Source organism: Musa acuminata, chromosome BXJ2-7 (genome assembly GCF_036884655.1).
Source record: "Musa acuminata AAA Group cultivar baxijiao chromosome BXJ2-7, Cavendish_Baxijiao_AAA, whole genome shotgun sequence".
Lineage (NCBI taxonomy): Eukaryota > Viridiplantae > Streptophyta > Magnoliopsida > Zingiberales > Musaceae > Musa > Musa acuminata.
In genome coordinates this window covers 34455164-34479237 of record NC_088344.1, presented here as the reverse complement: position 1 = coordinate 34479237, position 24074 = coordinate 34455164, and the positions used below count along the sequence as shown (strand labels likewise).

The 24074-nt window shown below is 38.5% G+C and overlaps 3 protein-coding genes and 1 long non-coding RNA gene across 8 annotated transcripts; 1 reads left to right on the top strand and 3 right to left on the bottom strand.

Annotated features, from left to right (window-relative positions):
* Positions 1 to 624: 624 nt before the first annotated feature.
* Positions 625 to 4006, bottom strand: LOC135617761 (uncharacterized). Its single transcript, XM_065118341.1, has 4 exons — positions 3848 to 4006; positions 2562 to 2654; positions 2267 to 2424; positions 625 to 1064 (listed from the first exon to the last, which is right to left on the bottom strand). Exons 2-4 carry the CDS (start codon positions 2631 to 2633, stop codon positions 968 to 970), a joined length of 327 nt encoding a protein of 108 aa, XP_064974413.1. The 5' UTR covers positions 2634 to 2654; positions 3848 to 4006; the 3' UTR covers positions 625 to 967.
* Positions 4007 to 5273: 1267 nt separating this feature from the next.
* On the top strand, positions 5274 to 6386 carry LOC135616410 (transcription factor BC1-like). Its single transcript, XM_065115604.1, has 5 exons — positions 5274 to 5621; positions 5706 to 5771; positions 5841 to 5909; positions 6000 to 6185; positions 6297 to 6386. Exons 1-5 carry the CDS (start codon positions 5274 to 5276, stop codon positions 6384 to 6386), a joined length of 759 nt encoding a protein of 252 aa, XP_064971676.1.
* Positions 6387 to 9794: 3408 nt separating this feature from the next.
* LOC135616238 (protein LAX PANICLE 2-like) lies at positions 9795 to 15163 on the bottom strand. Its single transcript, XM_065115428.1, has 5 exons — positions 14922 to 15163; positions 14153 to 14791; positions 13895 to 13945; positions 13699 to 13771; positions 9795 to 10153 (listed from the first exon to the last, which is right to left on the bottom strand). Exons 2-5 carry the CDS (start codon positions 14749 to 14751, stop codon positions 9989 to 9991), a joined length of 888 nt encoding a protein of 295 aa, XP_064971500.1. The 5' UTR covers positions 14752 to 14791; positions 14922 to 15163; the 3' UTR covers positions 9795 to 9988.
* A 2855-nt stretch (positions 15164 to 18018) lies between these two features.
* On the bottom strand, positions 18019 to 22677 carry LOC135617760 (uncharacterized). 5 transcript variants are annotated; one of them, XR_010488834.1, is made up of 7 exons: positions 22539 to 22677; positions 22125 to 22223; positions 20464 to 20542; positions 20242 to 20378; positions 19101 to 19257; positions 18817 to 18914; positions 18019 to 18731 (listed from the first exon to the last, which is right to left on the bottom strand). It is a non-coding gene; the product is annotated as an uncharacterized LOC135617760 (long non-coding RNA). The 5 variants fall into 5 exon arrangements; XR_010488832.1 differs by having other exon boundaries at positions 18817 to 19257; XR_010488833.1 differs by having other exon boundaries at positions 18019 to 18914.
* Positions 22678 to 24074: the final 1397 nt, after the last annotated feature.

The following is a 24074-nucleotide window of genomic DNA, read 5'->3' as shown; positions in this document are numbered from 1 at the left end:
CAGCAACTCATCTAAGATTTACCTCTGATACACTAATAACTATTTTCATATTTACCCATGCATGCAAGTTAGAAGTTTAGTGTCGAAATCAGATTATTACTTTATGATATGGATGATTAAAGTTCAAATAAACAAACATGAAATTTATTTATACTGACCTTTCTCAGACCTCATATTGGCAGAGGCATGATGCGTCTTGGCCATTATTAGCTCCACATGAGTCAGATTAAACAAAATATCTTCTAATGACAACAATGGTTAAGCTCTCAGGGAAGATGATAAATTACTCAATTCCAAGATTACATAACTGGAAATTATCCTCCTCTGGCGGCAATGATTAACTCCTGCATGTAAAGGTGTCTGCCAACAACTATTATATGACATTAAATAACAATATACTGCCTTGAGATGCAAGACTCCATAATAAGCATTCACAGCAGGCTAACAAACTTCATTGAGGTGAACCAAGTCTCTTTCCAACCAGAAATCCTACTTGAAAAAGAATAAACAGTACCATAAGATCTAGTTGGGCAGCATGACCACACAAACGAAAGAAAAGTAGATGGCTTCCGATTGTGGTCATATTCCCTCTAAAGCATGACCATAGACATCTTCTTTTAAAAGTGACAGGAAAGGGATCGACACAGATGAATTAAATAGGAGGGAATTGCAAGGCAGAGGTTATTTCTTTAACCAAATACATATCTGAGAGTACTACATCTGAGAATCTGAAATACAACAATGTTCTTGTTTCAAATTCCATTCGGATCTTGCTTCTGCTTCATGAAGTCCAACAAGAGCAAGTCCAAGGGGAGGGAATCAAAGGGTAATTGAAGATGGCGTGTTCCTTTGGCTTCATACTATGAGGAAAGGATGATCCAAATATCTGCTTCAAATTTCCCAGGATTGTAATTGTCCAATCACAAATGCTGAAGAATGATGTTTGTATAGTACTGATATGACATCATTAATTGCTTTTGTCTTTCTCGATCTGTTCTCTGTCTGAAATACCCATCTCCTTCATTTGTTGTTCAACAGACACCAGACCAGTCTGTGCTAGAAATCTGTGAAGAAAAAACCACAAAAAAGATTAGTCAGTTCTTCAAAAATTAAGTTTCCATCAAAAGTCTCATGGCTAAGGAGAATTTCTAAAGCAATATTCAGTTATATATTTTAATAGATTTTATAAACAGAAAGGGTGCTAATATCCAAGCACTCTATGAATTAAGATGATCAAAATTCATTCATCCAAAACATTCATTTAGTTTCTTTCTATTATCTTGCTAGGTGAACAATCATCACAGGCAAGATATGTAGATCCTTATGAAAATATACTGGGTAGAGCTAGAAAACATTGCATTAAAAAAACATAGTACAAAATATTGTTATAACTTATATGTTACATCCAGCATGCATGATGGCAAACATGTTTCTCTTACCAGCACCACTCTTATATATGGATCACATATAGATAATGGTTCAAGCTTTCATAATGATGCCTATTGGAAATTCTATGTTCAATTCCTATAATAACTGTAAGCAAATGAAAACAATCAAATAGCAAAAACTATTCACTTATAGGAGTGTTGGGTGGAAGATAGAGCCAAGCTTAATAGTTGGCATTCAATAGCCCAAAGACAATTGATAACTATTGAAAGATGGTGAACCTACGCCAATTGGAGAACTCATTTTTAGTATAAAAACAAAAAAGAAGTGGAAAATGGTGGCAGTGAGTGAGGAATGAAAATTCCAGCGAAAAAATTGATGCCTTGCAACTTGGAAGACCAAGGTTTGTCATAGAAATGGCCTAGTTTCTAGCAGGGGTAAGGTAACATATATCAGCCCTCCTCAAACCCCATATCTGCAGGAATCTCATGTGTTGGATCGGCAGTCAAGTTTAATGCAAAGAAGCTGTGCTTTCAAGGTTGCTGGTGCCACAAGTTGACATATACAAGTAGGACAATTTATCAAGGATAACATCATGTTGATTAATTCTGGAACTCTTAACATTGATGTCATCATACACCAATCACCATCACATTATACAGGATGAAAATGACTCACAAACAATAGTAAAAAACTGCAGGCCAAATAATGTACAGACAAGATGTTGCACCTGCAGCTTAACAGCAACTTCAGTAGGCATTCTATAAGTGTAGCAATAGATAGTAAGTATCCAGTAATCACTCGTGTAAAAATGGTTATGATAACCCAAAATAAACAAAATCAATAGCAAAATTCAGAAACCAGAGAGACTGAGAACTACCTGTTTAGGAGTAGAAAAAGAACTGCCCCTATGGTAACAAGCAAAAGAACGTGGCCAACAATAATGAAATCACTTGATGAAAATGCTAGAGCAAGCATGGAAGTAAGACATAATCCAAGCAACAAAAATGTAACCTTCAGCACAAACCATGTTTGATCCTGTACCAAAAGGAAATTGGGACCAGATTATTAGAACCTTACAGGATTCTCAAAGATTTTCCGAAAAATTGAAAACTTAAAATAACATAAGATGAACACATTTAAACAAAAAAGGCTGATCTAGCCTCAGAACGCACATTTACACCAGAAGCCAATGCACCCAGCAGCACAGCATTTGCTGAAGACATGTCAGAAGTGGGTCTCTCCATATTGAGGTCCTATTGGATAAGCTGAAAAAGAAAGTATGGAATCAAATACACCAAATTTTAATCTTAATCTGCCGGTCTGCCCACAATTTTAAATAGTACCAAATGAGCATACAGTGCTTAAATATGTCCAAGAAAATTTGGGATGACCAAAAGCAAACCTGGTATGTTTTCAAATTATGCATCACTTGGCATTCATTGCCATATAAAAATCACCAATAAATCAACTGAAAACAAAGAAACTGAAACACACAAACTATAGGGATAGCTCTATGGAAATAATATCAAGGCCTTACTCTCAAGCTAACATGCATACATTTATTATGTTGGTTACTCGGTTTATATTTTATGTGTAAAATACAGATAGTATATTTGCCCATTATATATCCATTGTTTGGCCATTTTGAACACCAAGCCTTTACAATTGATCTAGTTGCCTCTATGGAAATAGTATCGAGGTCTTACAGTGGAGCTGACATGCATCAATTTATTATGTCGGTCACTATGCAAGACAGATGGTATATTTGCCCATATCATATCCATGTTTTGGCCATTACGAACACCAAGCCTTTGCAACTGATCTAATGGTCGTTGTTCCTTTCGCAAGTCTTGCGTGATCAAATGGGTTTAATCTCAAAGCCCTCGATTTTTTGGTGGATTAATCGACTTGGCTGTTATCAGTGTTGTCAAAGATGCTAGGCACTAAGACACACCAATGTTCCAATACGCCCGAGGTCGCATGTCAATATAAAAATTATAATAAATATAATCACGAGAAAGACAATAAGCAAAAGATTCATATAGCCAATCTCAAATAGTTGAGACTTAAGATTTTGTTCTTGTTGTTGTTGTTGTAAGGAGAAAGATAATAATTAAAAAAAAAATTAGATAATTCATGAGTTTCATATCATTTCATAAACAAAATATCACTACTAAAACACCGAATTGCATTCATTTAACAATCATTGTACGGAGAACCAGATAACATAGGAAGTTGGAGGAGGTCGGCTGCCGAAGCCCCTACACAGAGGCAGAGAGGAGAGGAGGCCGGCTGCTGTGGCAGAGAGGGAAAGGAGAAGAGCAGAGATACGGAGGGCAATGTGTTGCTGGAGAAGAAAGAAGAAGTTGGTTGGTGGCGGCGGCGACGAGCGATGGGAGAAAGGAAGAGAAGAGAGAGGGGGAATGATGGGAAAGGGAGCAGAGAGAGAGAGAGATACCACCGGAAGGGAGGATGCCGATCGCCCACAGGGAGGATAGCCAATCGTCGACAGGGAGAAGAGGCGGTCGTCGCTTGCCGGTGGGTATTCCTCCAAAGAAGCGGTCGCTGGGGCACTCGCCGCGATGAGGTGATGGGGGAGGCCGGAAACTTAGGTTTAGTTTTCAATTTAGACTTGATTCCATCGAATAAAGTGGCTCGAGTCAATTTTTATTTGATCAAATCACATCAAGTGGCTCGAACATTCCTCGAGCCGTGATTTGATCCAATCCTAACAAAGTCGCTATCTATGGCCTGCGGCCGGAGAGCTGCCATCGCATGATAAGCTAATTATTAGATCCCTTTAAAAGTCTGATCCTATATATTTCAAAAATTATATTAAAATCACTGAAACTTCTAACTTCACTTTAACATCATTAGTTTTATCGATGAATGCATGAAAACGATGAATAAAAAAATTATTTCAATATCCTAGTAATGATTTTGGTGATAGCGAATAACGATGCCACCGAAGGTTACGGGTGATTATTGTTGATAAAGAGAGAGAGTAACAACAAGCAAGAGATGAGATAACGAGTGAAGAGGAATAGAACAATTTAGATGTCGACGCTATGCATGTTGGTGTCACTTAACAATTACATTTGTACCACCCAATATTTTCATCCATGCTAACTCAAATGCATAGCAGCGTCGCCTTTCCTTGAATTGTTGTCAATATTGATATAAATATAGAGCGATATCACTCTACATATGCATCGGTGTCGGTGCTATTTTGTATTTATGTCGACGTCAATACATTTGCCGAGCAACGTCGATGTACATGCCGAGCACCTCTTTCATTGTTCTTCGTTTGTAACGACGTTGATGCAGTTATCGAGCGACACCAATATAAATGCAATGCATCATCATCCTCTTCCTTCTCTCCTTTTTGACTCATTTTTGGTCATATCTTTATCTCCTCATCCACGATAGTTATCCTTGGGTTCAATAGCGCGTTAGCATCTACCACCATCAAAAACATAATTAAGATGTTAAAATTATTATTTTTACTTATTATTTTTATATTTTCATTGATAAAATCAATAACTTTATGATAAATAAAATTAGATATTTTATTTTATAATTATATATAGAGATCTTAATAATTATATATAGAGAATTTAATATAAATTTTTGAATTATATGGATCGAAACGACGTCAATCCACATAGCTACGGAGCTCTGCGATCGGTCTGGCCGCCTTCTGTTAAGCCATACCTTTTCTGCTTTCCTTTCTCAGATGGCAGCCTTCTCGTATCATCAGTACCATCCTCTCCTCCTAGACTCTGATTACCTCCCACGTAGCCCTAAGCGATGTTGCCTCTAGCTTCGCGTCCCATAGCCTACCCACTGCCATAACCAAACGTTTCCGGAGCAGCAGCCAAGACATGCCCAGAATTGCCCTTTATGAGGCCTCCCGGATGAACTCTTCTTCAGTCATGGTTGATCCCCGTGGAGGACGAGGGGTGGCCCCAACACCACGGAGCTCCATGGAGAAGAAGCGAAAGAAACGAGATCTCACGACAGCCCTAAGAACCTCAACTATCTTGGATTGCTCGTCTAATGTTTCCTGTCATCAGGGCGCAGAGGGAAAGGTCAGGAAACGGAACAAACACGCGGAAGAGAAGAAGAAGAAGAAGAAGGACGACGAAGCCGATAATGGCGAGGGAAGAGCATGCATTCATGTGAGAGCAAGAAGAGGTGAGGCCACAGACAGCCACAGTCGGGCAGAGAGGGTATACTACTGACTACTCTTCTACATTCATCATCTGCAACATAAACGCTTCTTTGTTACGATACATCGTGTGTTGTGGTTTCAGGTGAGAAGGGAGAGAATCCGCGAGAGGATGGACCTTTTACGAGGCCTTGTTCCTGGCTGTGACAAGGTAATGCTGATTCCTTCGTCATTGTTTGCTCTAATTGTTGATTGGAATTCTCCGGGATGATGATCACAGAACACAGGGAAGGCTGTCATGCTGGACGAGATAATAAACTACGTGCAGTTCTTGCAGAACCAAGTAGAGGTAGGTGAAACATAAACTGGTTTCTTCTCTGACCATGAATTCAAGCTACTGAGGACTCCATGGAAACTTGTGGTGGTGGTGCATGCACAGTTTCTCTCCATGAAGCTCGCTTCCATGAATCCCATATTCTACGACTTGGAACGGTTTGAATCATCAGCACTCCAGACGAGTCCATTTCACCAGGCAGCTCCCGAAGGGGCAAGCAGAAGCTACACCATGAAGGAAGCTTCAACACCTCTTTTACTGCATGGCCAAGGGCCCATATCCCTACCTCAGGTTTGTTTCTGGTTAAGTAGATGCCCCCATCATCTATGTCGAGAAACAGTGCAGAGTATTTGAGTGAGTTGGCTCAGATTTAGATACACTTCTTTCTGGCATCCATATCAGGAACATGGCAGTGTTGTGGTGCAAGTGGCTGACAGAAGACAAGAACTTCTCCATCAGGTTGTCTTCAATAACGTGTGCTCTTTCCAGTAGAGTCGAGCAAATAAAAGGACCTTACGAGTCATGAGCAATGCAATGTTTTGTGGTAGAATGAACAGCCATTGCTGGCATGTTTTCCTGGTGCTTTATGTATTATAATCCTCTGTTGAATCCTCCCAGTTTTCTTCCTTCATTTGTATGACCTAAAAATTGTTTACTTAATCTCCATAAGCAAAAAATAAAAATAAATAAAATAATAATAATAATAATAATATTTTTTATTATTCTAGGTAGTTACCATATTCTAGATAGTTATAAACATGTTTTAAGAAGTGACGCTTGATATAAAAATTATATGATAGTTTTTATACCTAACTCAATCATGTCTGATATTATGGAGTCAGATAGTTATCACTGTATTCTATAAATAAGACTATAGTTCATGAAGCAAAATAAGAAATATACACTTAAGAATATATTAGATGTGTTCTACAAATTACTCCTTCATCTCCAACAAAATTGAATCAACAATCAAATCGATTTGACAGTTCATCAATTCGCAGTCAAATTAGAACCATCCAACCACTTGGAATCAAAACTAGAATCAGAATCGATAATTTCAATTAGAATCAATCAAATTAAAAATAAATAAATAAATAATGATTGATGATTTTATTTTAGATATTTGTTTTTTTATGTTATTACATGGAAACACATACACTTTTCAAAGTGAAACTTAGTATCAAAATTTCGAAATAAAATTATTTTTTAACTATTTAAAATTTTTAATTAAAAAATAAAATAAAGAAACTACTATTTCAATTCCCGGTTCGGGAACCGGGCCGAAATTGCCCGGATCTGATTTGAATGAACCGGGATCTGGAACTGAAACCTCCGTTTCCGGAACCGGGGTCATGCCCACTGAAACCTAATAGATGGAGAACCGATAAATAACGGTCGATTGCAGGGCGTCACATTGTTTATGTCGGTTTGCGCAATGGCCGTTACGTTCCCGTTATATAATGGGGGTTTCGAAATCTTGATTCGCTCGTCTCTCTATGGGGTGTCGTCTGGGCTCCGGCGGCAAACGTCCGCCTTCGGAGCCACCGGTAACGCCGCGCCCATTGCCTGCGTCCACGTTACCAGAGACTATCCTTGTAGCTTTCCGATTCTCTGAGGTGATTAGGGCCTCGGAAACGGTAGTTTCGTCGGACTACAGCACTCGGAGTCAGGCGGCCGCCGTTAGGGGTAGGGTTTCCAAGAGCAGCAGTCTCTGCATAGTCAGCGGATTGTTCGTGCGATAGTGGGGGTGTTGATCGGATGGGGATGGTTGGATATTGTGGTCGTTTAGTTGGTTGCCTCCTTCTGATGATTATTCGCTGTCATTGATTACAATGGAGGATTGATACATGGATAAGTAAATCAAGAACTTATCTCGGTCGTTTCTGATGGACTAGGAATCAAATTAGAGGCATTTTCTCCAAGAATGACTGGATCTTGCAGTGCAGAAGTGCAGGTTCGCTGTAACTTTGTTTTGTTTGTTTTCATGCTTCCTGGGATTAAAGTTTCTAGCTATAATTACTTGGATTTCTGCATGAATTATTAACCTTTTGTTGTCATGATTGCCACAAGAATTGCAATTTTCAGGGAACTTGATAATGCCTGGCAGGGGAAGAAATTTGCCAAAATGGGGGAAATTAGATTGTCACTGGACTCAGACTCATTGCATATGTTTGCTGAATCACCTTCTTACAGATTGAGTTATCGAGACCCATGACAATTTGCTGGTTTATTCAAAGTCAAATATATCAAGATTGTTATTATTTCCTTGCTTTATCAGGAGGGAGTACTGTTCTTAACAGTTTGCATATGTTTCTCTTGATCATCTTTATAGGTAGCTGCAAACCAATGATTCGAATTAAACATATCTGGATAAGCTTTTATATTGCTGGATTCCACTCGTTTTACACGAAAGTTGATTGGTTTCCAAATTATTTTGAATTTGTGTAGGGGTTTCTTAATTTAGACAAATGCAATATCATTTAATGTTTGAGACAGGTTGGTCTGGACAGGGTGCATGCAAGGTCTAAATTTGTCTATGAAATGCCTAATACATGATCTAAACCAGGTCTGAACTGCATTACTGGATCTACATTCTCAGACAGTATATACCCAATGCCTATGAATATTTGGTTAATTTATGGAGCAGTAACTGCATTATAAAAGGGAAACTTAAGAAAATAAACTTTGTTAGACATCTAAGTTTCCTAAATCCTCATCTTTTTCTGCATGTACACTCTCCTCCAAATCTGTTAGTGAAATTTGCTACCTGAAATATCAATTTGGAATACCCTTCGAAGATAACCTTACTTTGCATAGGTGCTTTGTTTTTAAGAAATTGTGACAGTGTCTGAACTGTCCTTTGTCTTTTAAAATGACATTTAATACCATAGATGTAGCCGACATATAAGCAAGACGAGGAAAAAAACATTTGTAGCTTGGATTTAAGTAAACCAGATTAACTAAGCAAGTCTTTGTAAATGCTATGTTGGGGTGGCAGATATTTTCATTAGAGGCACACATATGGTAGAAAGCCTACTAAAGTTTCTAACAAAAACATGGATGGAGTTCTTGACTAGTTATACTTAGCATAGAAACACTAAATGAACATATATATAAACTTGCATATATGGAAGGAAAACAATTAGGGTTGTTATCGGGTTTTAACTAAGGACTCAAATTCATTATTAGGTTTATCTTTCCAAGATCCAATATCTGAACCATATTATCATGCTATGTAGACAAGTTTAGCAGATACTGGCTATTATGGACATACTTGGCATAATTCAACTATAGAACTTTTCATTTGTTCAGGGAAGGCTTCCTTCTTATCTGATATATGTAGACAAGTTTAGCAGATACCGGCCATGATGGCTGTACTTGGCGTAATTCAATGGAACTTTAATTTGGTTAGGGAAGGCTTCCTTCTTATCGAGTTCAATTTTTTCTTTCTTGTAGGTAGTTAATTGTATATTCACATATAAAGGGGAAGTGTTAAGAGTTATCATTACAGGCTATATTTTGAAGTAAAAGTTTAGGTGGTAGAGACATAACTAATGCAAATATTGTTTGAGGTATTATGCTTCAGCTAAAGCTAGCTATTATGCTTCTTTTATTTTGTGTGAAGTATATGGTTATCCTAGTTCTTCGTTAGATCTGGATCTTCATGTAGCTTTATTTTTCGTAAACCAGTTTCCAGATTCTCATCTTCTATACGTTTGTTTGATGCAGTTTTATGATCCCTGAACCCTTTTTTTTAATCTTCATTAAAATCTGGTACATATCTATAGGTCATAAAAGAATGCCAAACAGGTAAAATTTAGACCAAACAATATATTAGAACAATAAAAATGATCTGGAAGCAGGAACTTGAATTAGTTAACCAGAAAGGGAAGAAAAAAATCAAGCGAATTGGCACCAAGTACACTACACCTATGGTTTATAACATCATGTTGATCTGGTCTAGTGATTGGGATCATAGTTCCATTTTTCTTTTTCCCGGGAGCTTGATAAGTGAAGAGACATAACACATTGAAGACAACATTCGAGGAAAAAAAAAACTTCAATTCGGCGATTAAGCAGGGCAAGGATTCATTCTATCTGCATCTGCCTCTGCTTCTGTAAAGGAGGTTCATGACATATTTGGTGCTAGATGTGTCTGTGTGCAGCTCCACTGCTTCCAGTGAACACCAGATGTTGTCCCGAACATATATTAGTGTCAAGAATGGAGAAAGCTGCTGGCCTCGACAAGTAATCTCCACCTGATTTAGTCAACATTAATGCATTAGAGTGAAGCAAGGATGATAAGGAAAGGTGAACAGTCTTATGCTAACTTCAGGTAAGTAAAAGTAAATACACAGAGCACCTTGGTTTCACATACAGAAGTTCCTTGATGAAACCTTGTATTATTTTGACTTTAAATTGGGCTTAAAGATAGGTTTGTGCTATGTTTAATCGGCATTGTTATTGTATCATATCATGCAATTTGGTTCTATTAAGAATCAAATCAGAAACATTTTTTTTTTGTAAAGGCTTCTCATTTTGGTCTTATTATGATATGACATCAATGTTATCATTTCATTTTACGGCCCAGCTTTTGTCATTTCCCTTAATTAGCAAAATTAACAGAGTGTAATTAACCCATGGGCAGAGTATCCAGATATGCTATTGGTCTGTCTACCTCTTGATGAAGAAACCTCTTATGCATGTAAAATTTATAACCCCTCCTCCACTAAGCTTTCCCATTTTCTTCTCTGTTTTCTTTCTTGCTAGTCTCTGTTACCCTATCTCAAATGCTTTGTACATTTGGCTGTTGTCTCACAGTAGAAAGTGGTTGGTGGTGGAGGACACAGCTAGAGATCACTGGAGGAGGTGCTGCGGTCAATATAGAGGTCAGTTGCCACCTGCTCCAGTGTCATGTTTCCCTAATTCCTTTTCATTTAAGTTTCTTTCCTTGGTAGATATTGGTTTCACGTTCCAAGTTCACCTCATTTCATTCTATTTCTCATCTATAAATGATTAGCATCATATTGCAAATAATAATATTTTGCATGCATGACAGCTCGAGCATAGCACATCGAAATTAGACAACACCTTCGACTAAATCTTAGTTTATGACGCCATGACAGGGTAAGCTGATGACATCTCTGCCCATTACCCGTAGTAGCCCACTATCCCCTCCACGGCTACGTGGACCTCAACACTCTCCCTTTCATGGCCAACTAAAGCAACCACATCATGATGATAGCTGCCCAATTCCACCACTAACTTCTGCTTCCCTTCACATCCATCACTAGGAATTCAACCCCACAACCCTAATCCCATCGTTCACTGCCTTCAATCCTAAACTATCAAGTTATGGGATTCGATATTGATAAGTGCTGCCACATAGCAAACGCAGACCATGGCAGTGAGTGAGACAAAGGAAGGGGAGACACGATCCCATAGGCACGCCAAGGAATCAGGCAAGTATTCCCCCACCACCAAACCCTGCTCATGTGATCTCATGCACGTCTCTCCCACGTCGCCTTGCCCGTCCATGGACGCCACAACAAGTCAATATTCTCACGCATCCACAGAGCGGAGGAGGGAGTGCAGACACTTTCCCTTTCTTGGCCACAACTCATCATGGTTGGGAAGTGGTCCCTTCTCTTTCTCTGTGTCTTGATGCATTCCTCTCCTCCTACCGAGAGCCATTCTACTGTGGATACAAATTCCATGGACGCTCCTTTTCGCCTTTGCATGCCTTTTGTGCCTTTGCCATTCAGCAACTTGACAAGTCGGAACACAGTGCATGCATCGTTTCAGATCTTGACTTTGTATGCATACCTCTTCGAAACATGAAAGTCCACTTACTCCTTTTAATCCGAGTTTTTACATGCATATATACTCGTTAAAAGGCATGAGTATTAGGGTTTTGGGGAGTAGTGGGTATGGAGAAAAAGAAACTTTGTCCCCTTTTCATTTTATCATGGTTTTTTTTAATAGATGGACTTAATTCCATTACAAAGTCAAATGGAAAATAGATATATCCCTTATCTTTTTCTAGGAATATTATATATATTTTCCTCAAATTTTAACACTCAACAACAAACTGTCTTGGACTGCATGTATATATTTTCTGTCATTTGGTGATAAATTATTATAAGCTAGTTTTTAATTCTGAACCCTATATTTTTTTTCAGGAGTTTAAGTAATCATTATAACAATACAATTTAATTAATTAATTAATTAATTTTTTAGGATGTTCCCATTTTATAAAAGGATCAGATGTGTCAAAAAAATTGATTTAAACCGTCTGATTTTTCCAAGACTTTATAATACCCTTATTTTATGAATCAAGTTTAATTATAATTATGGATATTTGAATAGTATTAATATCATCAATTAAAATTTTCTTTTCTATCCTTCAATCGGTTGCCCAGTAGAATACTAGGAATGGGAGAACATGAAGTAGAAAAGAAGGGGAGAAAGAGAGGATGGATGACAAAGAAAATTCAAAAGAAAGAAGAAAAGAAAATGAGAGAAACGAGGCAAAAAATAATAATTTTTAAAAATAAAAAAATAAATTTTATAATATACTATTAAATTCATAATTGACTGATTGATTTACTAAAGTGAAACTTAGACATCAACTCTGATAACTATGCCTTATACCATATATATATATATATTCAAAAGATAAGTGATGAATTTAGGTTCTTATAATAATGTATCAAAGTCTTTATCAATTAAATTGTAGGCATTTGTATCAGAGTCTTTATCAATTAAGTTAGCCAACGCATGCATCTTTCATATGTTAGCTTAAGGAAACTACGTATCATTATGGTACAAATGGTACTACTCAAGTGAGACCAGTACATATGTTAGACACGTTATAGTGCTGGCAAGGACCACTAAAGAGTACATGCATGGCATGAAGCACGTTGAGGCCAAAGAAATGATGACTGGGGGCATAAGGTTTCATTTCTTTTTGTTCAACTTTCACATGTAACAAGGCTAACAAATTAAATCCGTATAAATAGTAGCTGAAGCCAACAAATCTTCCAACTTACTCAAATGCAAATATAACTTATCAGAGAAATAATAATGCAGAACAATTATGAGTTAGTTTCTTCTTTCATGTTCAAAGTGCTATGTTATTACCATCTTCCACAAATGATAATTCATGATCTTTATCAACACATCTTTTCTTTTTTAGAGTTATAAGATGCATTGGAATTACAAGTTCCTAAAACTCCGAGAATAAGTTTATCTTTTGTTAGAATCTAAGTAATGACCTAACTATAACATGTTTGATGATGAGCTCAATTCTTATGATTGCATTTTTTTTTGAAACAGATTTGTTCGCTTTTTTATTTTTCTTTCCATTAGCTCATTTATTTATTTGTTCATTTTTGGTAGAGAGGATACATTTATATGCTCTATATGTGTGTGTCCATATATGTTTTAGTATATAGCATATCTATCATGAACTATTATATAGTAAACACTCTTGCTAAGAGAAAATTTAGATCTTATGCCAATAAAATCCTTCATCATCATATGTTGCCAGCATACTTGTAACCAAGTCAATGAGTTCCAAACTATGATCCAAAAACCCTACAATCTATTTCTGTACACACTGAAACTTATATTGCTTTCATCCAAAGTGGTTTATTTCTTTTTCTTTCTGGTTAAGCCAATGCAAGCCTATCATGATTATATGATAAGCAAAACAAAGACATATATATGAACAATATGCATCCAAAATGAGGTACACAAGTAATTATAGGAAGAAGGTAAGTGGTGAAGAGATGTAAAGCACCTGTGAGTCATCCTCCAACCCAAGCTTACTAGCCAAGTACCTCATCAACAGCCTAATTGTCATCCTTCCATCCCTACAAAATGAATCCTCTTTATAGGTAGGAGAAGAAGTATTTAAATTCCAATCATGACATTCCCTGCCCCAGAAGAGAAAAAGAGCAGGAAGATGATGGAAAGAGAAGAGGAAAAGAAAGTACTTGATCCTCAAGTAGCTCTTGGGTATCTGAGGCAGGAAAGGCTCCTTTACCCTGCAAATGAAAGAGATAAAGGTGAACACCCAGGATCACAACCTACATAAATCCACCATCTTATTCCAGTGATGCATGTGTTTTCCCTACTTGCATCAATAGATAGTGGACTAGAAGCTCATGACAAGAGAAGCACTTGGAAACTGATGAAAGCATGAAGAAAGAAAGGGATGATATGCACACTGCTAATAGTTCCCTCCAACTCACTGGTCTTGTGCTGCTTGGAGAACGAGCCACATGCCCGTCTGCGGCCGACGTGGCTGGCTCACCACCCTCATCTCCCCGTCGAGCCGCAGCGGCGAGCTGAACCTAGCCGACGGGCACATGAACTGGCCCCGGCTGCTGCTCGACGGGGTGAATGTTCTCGCCGTGGAGCTTGGGCTTGGATACTCCGGCCATTGGTGGCAGTACCCTCCCATGATCGCAGGGAACAGCGGCGGCGCCAAGGTCGGAGGTGGCTCGGAGGGTCTGCGGCAGAACAAGTGAAACTCCGGCGGATCGCCCTTGTTCCTACCGTTGCTACTTGACGGATCCAGCACCGGCGAAGGATCTTGTAGTTTGGGATAGTTGGAGCGACGGCCGCCTCCGATGCTCAGTTGGAGCCATCCCCCGCGGCCGTCGTCGCCATCGACCTTGGAGGCTTCTTTTCCGATCTTGTCCCCCTCTTCGTGTCCGTCGCTGGTTCCAGTGGCCTTGTCAGCCATCAGACCCGATGCTTGTTCATGATCCCGTCGACTGTCGTCGAAGTAGGCGCTACTGTAGCCATCGCAGTGGGTTGGCCGGAGGAGGTTCATCGCTGGGGCCATAGTCTCATATTGATGATAGTGGTCAACCAACCTTGGAATCCTTTGGTGATGAAAGTGTTAAGATGGAAGTCATAGAAGAAGCTAGGGTTAGCATACACCAAAAGCGTATGACAAATGATAATTAAGCCATGGAGGAAGGTGAAGCATAGAAATATAGAAAGAATACCTACCTGATCCTCTTCTGTCTCTCTACAAATTCCTTGAAGTTTGTAACTTAGCTAAGGAAATGAATTATGTACACAGAGAGAGAGAGAGAGAGAGAGAGAGAGAGAGAGAGAGAGAGAGAGAGAGAGAGCGAGAGAGAATTCACTAACAATCTACTAGAGGATCACAGAGGGAGGAGAGCCTTGAGATCTCACTTTCCATTGATTCCTTGTGCCTGAGAAACGAAGAGAGAGAGAGAGAGAGAGAGAGAGAGAGAGAGAGAGAGAGAGAGAGAGATGACTTGTGGTTGATGTGTTAGAATTCTCACCTCTTTCAACTGAGGCCACAGAGAAGAGGCAGGGTAGTAATATCTGACCATCCATTGATTCCTTGTGCTGCACATAGATAGATAGATAGAGAGACAGAGGTTAATATAAATATATATTATATATCATGGTGTGCATCTAAAAAGTCCATTCAGTTGGGTCATGCACAAGTACTTTGTTTAAATAGACAATCATATACACATTTAGAATGTCTGCATGTCATTATTTATATACCTCTTGGAGATCATACTTGGTGTGATTCCCAATACTAATAGGAGAGAGAGAAGCATGCCTGCTTTGCTGCGTACCATCCTGCTGTGTCCACATAGATTGAGTATAAGCATTGACCAACTTATATATAAATATATACATATGTATATATATGATATATGATATATGATACATGATCATCATCAGGTTCCAGATATGAGAAATAGTGTTATGTCCTTGGAAAATATAATGAGAAGATGAATGAGCTGTTATGATCTATATGACTAAATAATTCCCACATTCATTCAACATGCACTGCACGTTAAAACGTTGGCACACTCTTTAGCGATGATCTAATTAATCATCACAATACTGGAGTTTCAATTTATATCCATTGCCTTGAACTATTTTTTTTATCTATCACCATAAATGAGATGTCATGCCACCCACTAACAACATCGTTATGATGTTGTTGTCTATTACAAGTACGTACTCGGCAACAAGCACTTCAATGATCACCAACTCTTCATACCACACATATCAATGGTCACGGATGTCACTGTGTTTGTGTGTAGAGAGAGAGAGAGAGAGAGAGAGGGAGGATTTGCAGTTTGATGTGGACAACTAAGGTAGCGTTGTCTTCTTAAAGAATGATGGATAGTTTCGAGCGTCGCCCAAGAAATAGTGTCCTGGCAAAGGAAATTTAGAGAGACAAAGTGGAGGATTTGCGTGGAGGAAGGAATGATGAGTGTCAATCCGTGCCTGATGAGTTGGTGTCCAGACTCGGTAGCGTCCCTTTACTCATCGGTCACAGAGGAGATGCCTCTGCAGCAGAGACATGGTGGGCCTCCCAACCATCGTCCCTTGCTTTGTAGTAAGCTTTGGATACGCCATGCCATGCACACACCTAAGCAGATGACTTCTCTCTTTCAGGAAATGTTTTTTTATGCAGTAGTAGTGCATGGAGATTGAGATCAACGAGGCGATCGAATCGATCACCAAGTGGTTTCATAGAACTGGAGTTGTTGCTGTTCTTGACGGCCCTTCAACTCAAACGTGCATGCAATGGGTTCTTATTAGTACGTGATTACATGTAAAGTTAAGGAGATGATCGATAGTTCCTTAAGTCTCTTATACTTAGAAACCGTCAATTATTATCATTATTATTTCTTCAATTTTTGGCCATCAAGATAAAGAAGCCGGAAGAGAAAAGAGGTACATGGCTGTGGCTTCTCTCCTCCAGAGAAGGTTTGTATGTTAGGAGTGTATCAGCACGAGTGCCAATGCTGCTGCTATTGATATGTGCCTGCAGGTAGAGAGGACGAAGGAACGTGGGGTTTCATTAAACTCTTGTGGCCATATAGTGGATTAGTACTGCATTGCTAACTGGATCACACACATCCTTCCTAAGCATGCAGTATATTGTACCATGCATATCGATGTTCCACAAGTGCACAATAACTCGATAATACGTGAATTAACAAAGTAGAAGAGAGAGAGAGAGAGAGAGAGAGAGAGAGAGAGAGAGAGAGTTGGCTGATGTGTTCTTTTGAAGGTGTCAGTGGCTCCATCAATCAGACATCAACTTGAGCCACTGCACACAATCCATTGACCGAGCTTTGTATCCACATTGTCCAGTGGAAAGCGAGGTCCAAAAGAGAGAGAGAGGTTGTAGGAGGAAAAGAGAGGATCCTTTTCCTCCTGTTTCTTCTGCGCCACCGCCACGAGCAGCAGCAGCTTATGATTAAAAAGCTGAGGATGCCAATTCACGCGACACTCTCGCCTTGGGTTTTTGGGATCCCTTTGGCAGAGGGCATCTGCTGCTGCCAAAGCCACCAAAGCCAACGCTGCAGCCAAGGGATCAGTGATGGGACTTGACCTGCTTGGCTTCTTCTCCCTCCTCTCCTGCATGGCTCCTCTTCCTTTGCCCCTTTTGGTCCTCATGCAACTTGGAACTCCACACACCGAAGCCAGCATATAAGACTGATAGATAGATAGATAGATGAATTGACATATATATATATATATACTCATTACTAACTCCATTCTCATGCCACGATCTACAGCTACGTAGCTAGGTCGACATCATGACTCATTATTGCCAAAAGATATGCTTGCAGTGTCCCCCATTCCAGGAAAGCTCACTGTTCGCAGGCGAGCAGGAAATGCTACTGATCTCACCAACCCTATTGGCTTTAGCAAGTACGTACTGCTCTCTGCATGCAGCGCATGACTGCATGCATGGGTGCAGCCACTAGTTTTTAGCGCTTTGCAGCTCATTGCCGTAAGTTCCTTTGGACCTGACAAGTGTATATGCTGCATGATTCCTGCATCTTTGAATTGAAGTTGGGTTGGATGTTCAAAAGCTGTACATACACATTCTAACCATTAGTTAAAACTCTCATATACGAGACAACTAACACAAGTAGGATTACCATCAGATCATCCATATATGATAGATAGAAAAAGATTCAAACAAACATCTTGGAATCAAAACATGGGATGCATCCTAGCTTTCAATGCATGTCTCCGAGTTGTCTAATCTTCAAACACTGCTGCTGGGGGGTGGGGGGCATCGTAGTTTACATGATCATGCATATTCTTTAACATTATTTATAACAACGTTGGAATGTACACATGCAGTGCATGCCAACAAGAAGAAAAGATTCACGTCCTCTTTTCCCCCCTCTCGATGCTTTTGGGTGTCAGTAGTTTGCATGTGGCATCCCACATGATAGCCCACACTGATCCATCCTATCAAGAAGGAACAAAAAAGAATGACATGATAAGATGTTTGAGGTCACAGAGCTGATACTGTGGGCCACAGGCAACAGCCATGCCATCTTCCTCCTTCTGATGCATCTCACGCACCTCCAACCACTGACTATTTTAGTGGCCTTCCTCTGCTTCTCCATATATTCTCTGAAGTGCTTGTTGTTTTCTTCCTTCCCCTCCCCCCCCCCCACCTTGTTGTTTCTGCCTGACCACCCTGTCCACCTGGCATTCTGACAAGTTGGTGATAAGTTGGAGATGCCAAACCAGCAAAAGAGTACATGCATGCCTCTTCTGAGTGCTCTCTCTCTCTCTCTCTCTCTCTCTCTCTCTCTCTTATTGTTTTTATTCTTCTTTCCTTCTCTATTTTTTTTCTCTCTGTTGCAGTCTCATGTTATATGCAAGTGTTTTTGGGCAAGCAGGCTTGTGCATCTGACCTATCCTCAGAAGCTCTCATAGCTTGGCAATGTCATCCAGGAAAGCCTTATTGCAGAGAGATACCCTTGTCACTAGTCACTTTTCTCATATCTTATCACAGATAAACCATTGAGGAAATCCAAGTTAAGAAATCTTATATACTTTTTTTCTGAAAAAAAATCTTAAATTTATTTACCTTAAAAATTACTGTTCTTGGACTCAATAAGAGGTCACAATCAATCCACCTTCTCAAGTTAGACCAGATTTCACTTAATACTGATTCTCCTTGTTCTCCTTTTAAGAAGAAAAAAACGTATTATTATTGTCCTTGTTTATCAATGCTGGTTTGATGGACAAGTTGTGAGATGAAAGTGATACATCACTTAACTTGATAGTACCAAGGACTAGGAAGCTTTCAAGACTCATATCTATGAGATTCTAACACTATTCATTACAGAAAAGCTATTCATTCCCCCTCACCTATCAAGCCAAAAGTGAGAGCATCTACTTGCAGCTCCTACAGATTGCAATCTTGTTTCACCAGCATAAGGTTTACATCTGCCAGTTTGAGAAATGTAGCTCCCTTGTCTAATTCAATATCTGAAGAGGATTACTCCACTGTTATAATGTCTCCAACCTAAGTAAATCCAATGTCATCAGGACAGAAAATTTAGGAGAAAAAGAACAACATGGTCACATGCCAAACACCGGCGGGCATTATTATAACATTAACGATGAAACTAAGCTGATGGGCCTAGCAAATCTAAGATATGTTGAGGAGCTTCATCTATGGTGGATAAATGATTTCCCGGCTCCGGTTTGATGGATTAATGACTATCAAAATGTACAGTGGCACTATAAAACTTACTGCAAAACTACAGCTTTTATAAGAGAATGTTACAAAAGAGCCTGCCATATATACACAAAAGGAATACTATTCCCTTGCCCTTTACCTCCCAAGAATCATGCCAAGGAGACATTATCCACCCTGTTCTCTCCTCTGTTTAGACATTTCCTTATCGTTCATGGTTGCCTTATGCTACTATTGAACTCCCTTTATATGTTCACCCCTTATGTTACTACCATGATGATATAGCAGAACTTCCAAAGTGCTTTTGAAACAAGTCTTAAATCAGAGGTGTTTTCTATAACTACCTTAAAATCAATTCTCCAGTTGTGTGACTGTAACAGCCTAGCTTGGAACAGTGTACTATTATACATATGTATACATACACATGGAGAAACATACACATATATATATATATATATATGTTTCTTTTTATTTGTGTATGTACATACTACTTTTTTATGGCCAGTTAAAAAGAGTCCTGATCAAGTTGGGATGTTAGAACAAGAACAATCTTACTTGCAGATAGAGCTTGTAGAACAACAGGAGGTGACATTGAAGTGGCATAGAGAGACCCTATGGGCCTCAACTACATGCAATCTTGAACCAAAGAAAGGCATTAAATATGTATATGCAAACTAATTCAATTTCTTTTATAAGATACTTAAATTCTGCCAATATTGGTTTGATGAAGGGAAAGCACGGAGTGCAGCATGACAAAGACAATGGTAATTGGACAAGAAGCAAAGAAATAGAAATTCATCATTATCAAACCTTGTATTTCTTGCAGATACGCATGTTCCCGGAAGTTTGCAAAAGCTTCCCCTCCGTGCAATACATCTGCTCGACAAATAACAAGTATCCTTTCCCGGCGGAGGCTCTCCCTCAGCAATTTCCTTCGCCTCTCCCGACTGTGATTGGCCCGAAATCAAATACAAGATAGAGGACAACACCATGCAATTTAGGATGAACTTGTGAAGACAGTATGAAACTTACTGTTGTGTTGGAAAATCTGGACTGTTGCACCAGATCCTTGTGTTGGAAAATCAAGGAATCCAAAAGGCAATTTTCCTCCCTGTTTAGGAGCATGAAGAATTGAGACACAGTGAATAAGAACCCATAGGACAATCTGAACACATATTTGGAAATGCATAACTCATATTAATGTGGTAATACCGACTTTAATTTGTACAGACCTTCCCAACTAGACCAGAATTCATTGCACAGTTCATCACATATCCTGTGCCAAACGTAATAGCTACTTGCTTTCGGATGGATCATGAAACCAACTCTCACATACCAAATATGAGTTTCTCTCCATATGAACAAGATTAAAAAGAGAAGAATGTCACAGTGACCTACTGAGGCATCTTGTTGGCTTCATTTAAGTAATGTGCAACAATAATGATCAAAGTATGACCCTTATATTTGATAATTCAAGTCTCAAATAAGTAGCTAATTGTTTCAGCTTCCGATAGAAAGACCAAAGTAGTCTCATACCAAATAAGAGTTTCTCAACATATGAACAAGATTAAAATGAGAAGAATATCACAGTGACTCACCGAAGCACCTTGTTGTTGTCATTTAAGTAATGTGCAACCATAATGACCAAAGTATGACCCTTATATTTGATAATTCAAGTCTCAAATAAGTAGTTAATTGTTTCAGCTTCCATAGAAAGACCAAAGTAGTCTCATACCAACTAAGAGTTTCTCTACATATGAACAAGATTAAAATGAGAAGAATATCACAGTGACTCACTGAAGCATCTTATTGTTGTCATTTAAGTAATGTGCAACCATAATGATCAAAGTATGACCTTTATATTTGATAATTCAAGTCTCAAATAAGCAGCTAATTGTTTCAGCTTCCGATAGAAAGACCAAAGTAGTCTCATACCAAATAAGAGTTTAGCTACATATGAACAAGATTAAAATGAGAAGAATATCACTGTGACTTACTGAAGCATCTTGTTGTTGTCATTTTAAGTAAAATGAAACCACAATGATCAAAGTATGACCCTTATATTCGATAATTCCAGTCTCAAAGAAGTAGCTACTTGTTTCGGCTTCCGATAGAAAGACCAAAGTAGTATCATACCAAATAAGAGTTTCTCTACATATGAACAAGATTAAAATGAGAAGAATATCACAGTGACTCACTGAAGCATCTTATTGTTGTCATTTAAGTAATGTGCAACCATAATGATCAAAGTATGACCTTTATATTTGATAATTCAAGTCTCAAATAAGCAGCTAATTGTTTCGGCTTCCGATAGAAAGACCAAAGTAGTCTCATACCAAATATGAGTTTCTCTACATATGAACAAGATTAAAATGAGAATAATATCACAGTGACTTACTGAAGCATCTTGTTGTTGTCATTTGAAGTAATGTGCAACCACAATGATCAAAGTATGACCCTTATATTCGATAATAAGTAGCTACTTGCTTTGGCTTCTAATAGAAAGACCAAAGTAGCTAATTTGTTTCTCTGTAGAAGTTACTACTATCGAAATATTTCAGTATTTCAATTCATTTTGTTCTGAAACTCCTTTAGGGAAGCAAAAATGGGATTCGTCCAAATAAAAAGGATCAAAATTGTACTTTTATTCACTGTTTAAACTGGTGAAAGGCAGTGTTTTGGATCAGACTCACCATCCTCGAGTGTCTCTACCAATTTAGGGGGACATTCTTGTTTCCTTTCCTTCCCACTGTCAAACAGGGAAAAATGTTTTTGGGTACTGTTGTAGATCACTACAAAATTGAAACAGAAAAGAAAGCCTGAATTAATCATCAAGGTTGTGTCGACAACGATAAAAAGCAGTCCACCGATGCGCAATCGAGAATCAAAACGCGGTCTTTCCCCACACAAACCGCCGCATACGATGAGGAAAAGGCTACATGTAATCGGTTCGAATCAAGAAATAAAATCGAAATTCATCCGAATGGATCGGAGACGAAGTCGGCGGGAGGAAAAATCTTCGAGGATCAAGAACCCTAATTCCACATCAAGAAGCCGAATTCCCGACGACAGATCGATGAAGCAACTCTTCAAAGACGTGGACGAACCTGCAGGTCGCCGGATTTTGGATGAGCATCCGGAAGAGACCCCCGCGGCCAGCCGAAGAGGGTCGCGAGGTCGGTCCGGTCCTGTACGGCGCGGCGGCGTCACCGTGACCTGTAGGACTGTGGGTGATCGAAGACATGGATGATTAGGGCTTCTTTTGTTAATTGTAATTCTTAAGGGGTTTTATGAGAGAAAATTCGAATATTTTTTGGACCGCAATTTTGCGGTTTAATCCTTTTGCTTATTTAATACTTTGTACATAAAAGTCCTTGCAATTTTTAAATATATTATTCTTTTCCTCGAGCAAATTTTACTAAGTCCACTCTACAATATACATTTCATTAGATTCATTCAAAAAAAGCTCATTTTAACTATTATTAATTAACCATGTTTAATAAGTTTTTTTATTTTAAACAAAAAATATAACCCTGAAAATATCCTTTTTATTTTTAAGTGTTTCAAAATATTTTATATGCATTTTTTGGATTTTCCAAGAATATATATTTTAACTTTCTTTTACATGAATAATTATATAATAAATTAATTTTAAATGAATAAATGAATAATATATTTTGTATGAATAATATATACATAATAAGTTCATATACATAATGAATAAATTATATAATAAATTCATTTAATTATATAATAAATGAATAATATATACATATAATTATATTTTGTATTTCTTTTGCACCTTAATTTTAAGGTTGTTTACTATTTTGTATGGTTAAGGCACTATTATTATTACAATAATGTAAAATAATTACACCAAAGAAACAACTAAACAACATATAACATCTCACTTCTTTGAGTATTTCATATATATATATATATATATATATATATATATATATATTAAATATATTATTCAAGCATCAAATTTCCATCTGATCAAAAGATGAAACCCACTAATAAATGGAGAAGTACAAAAACCTAAAAACATGATTGCTGATTACTCCAACTTATTTGTAGCAGTAGCAGAAATCTGCTTCCATCTGTGATTGATGCAGTTGAACTCCTCCTTACAGCATAGTGTTCTGCAAGGGTGAACACATGCGATTGCATGGCTGCATGCATTAGCGCAGTGCAATACATCAGGAAGATGAAACCCTTGTCTTTGTATCAGTTGCGAACTCACGAGCTGCTACCGGAGAAGACTCTGAGGTCTAGCGTGAGGGATGAGAGCCACTCAGACTAGCCAAGGAGACTGCCTGTGTAACCAACCCACTGAGAGTTTTTAGGGCACTGAAACCTGAACCGAGAGGGCATATGGCACAGGCATGTCATCCTTGGCTTACCAGAGAGACTCTTCGTCTCCATGCAAGCCCTTTCTTCCTTCCTCGTCTGCTGCTCAAGCTTCACATGGATTTATAGATAGCCCACCATGTTGCCTGCTATTGCCGTCCATCTGTAAAGCTTTGGCCATCTGCCGAACATGGAATATGTTGTCGTGGTATCTTATGATATCGTGTATCTTTTAATGCAGAGAATCGATCGGTGGTGGTGGAAAGAGAGCCGCTTCTGTGTCGATCATG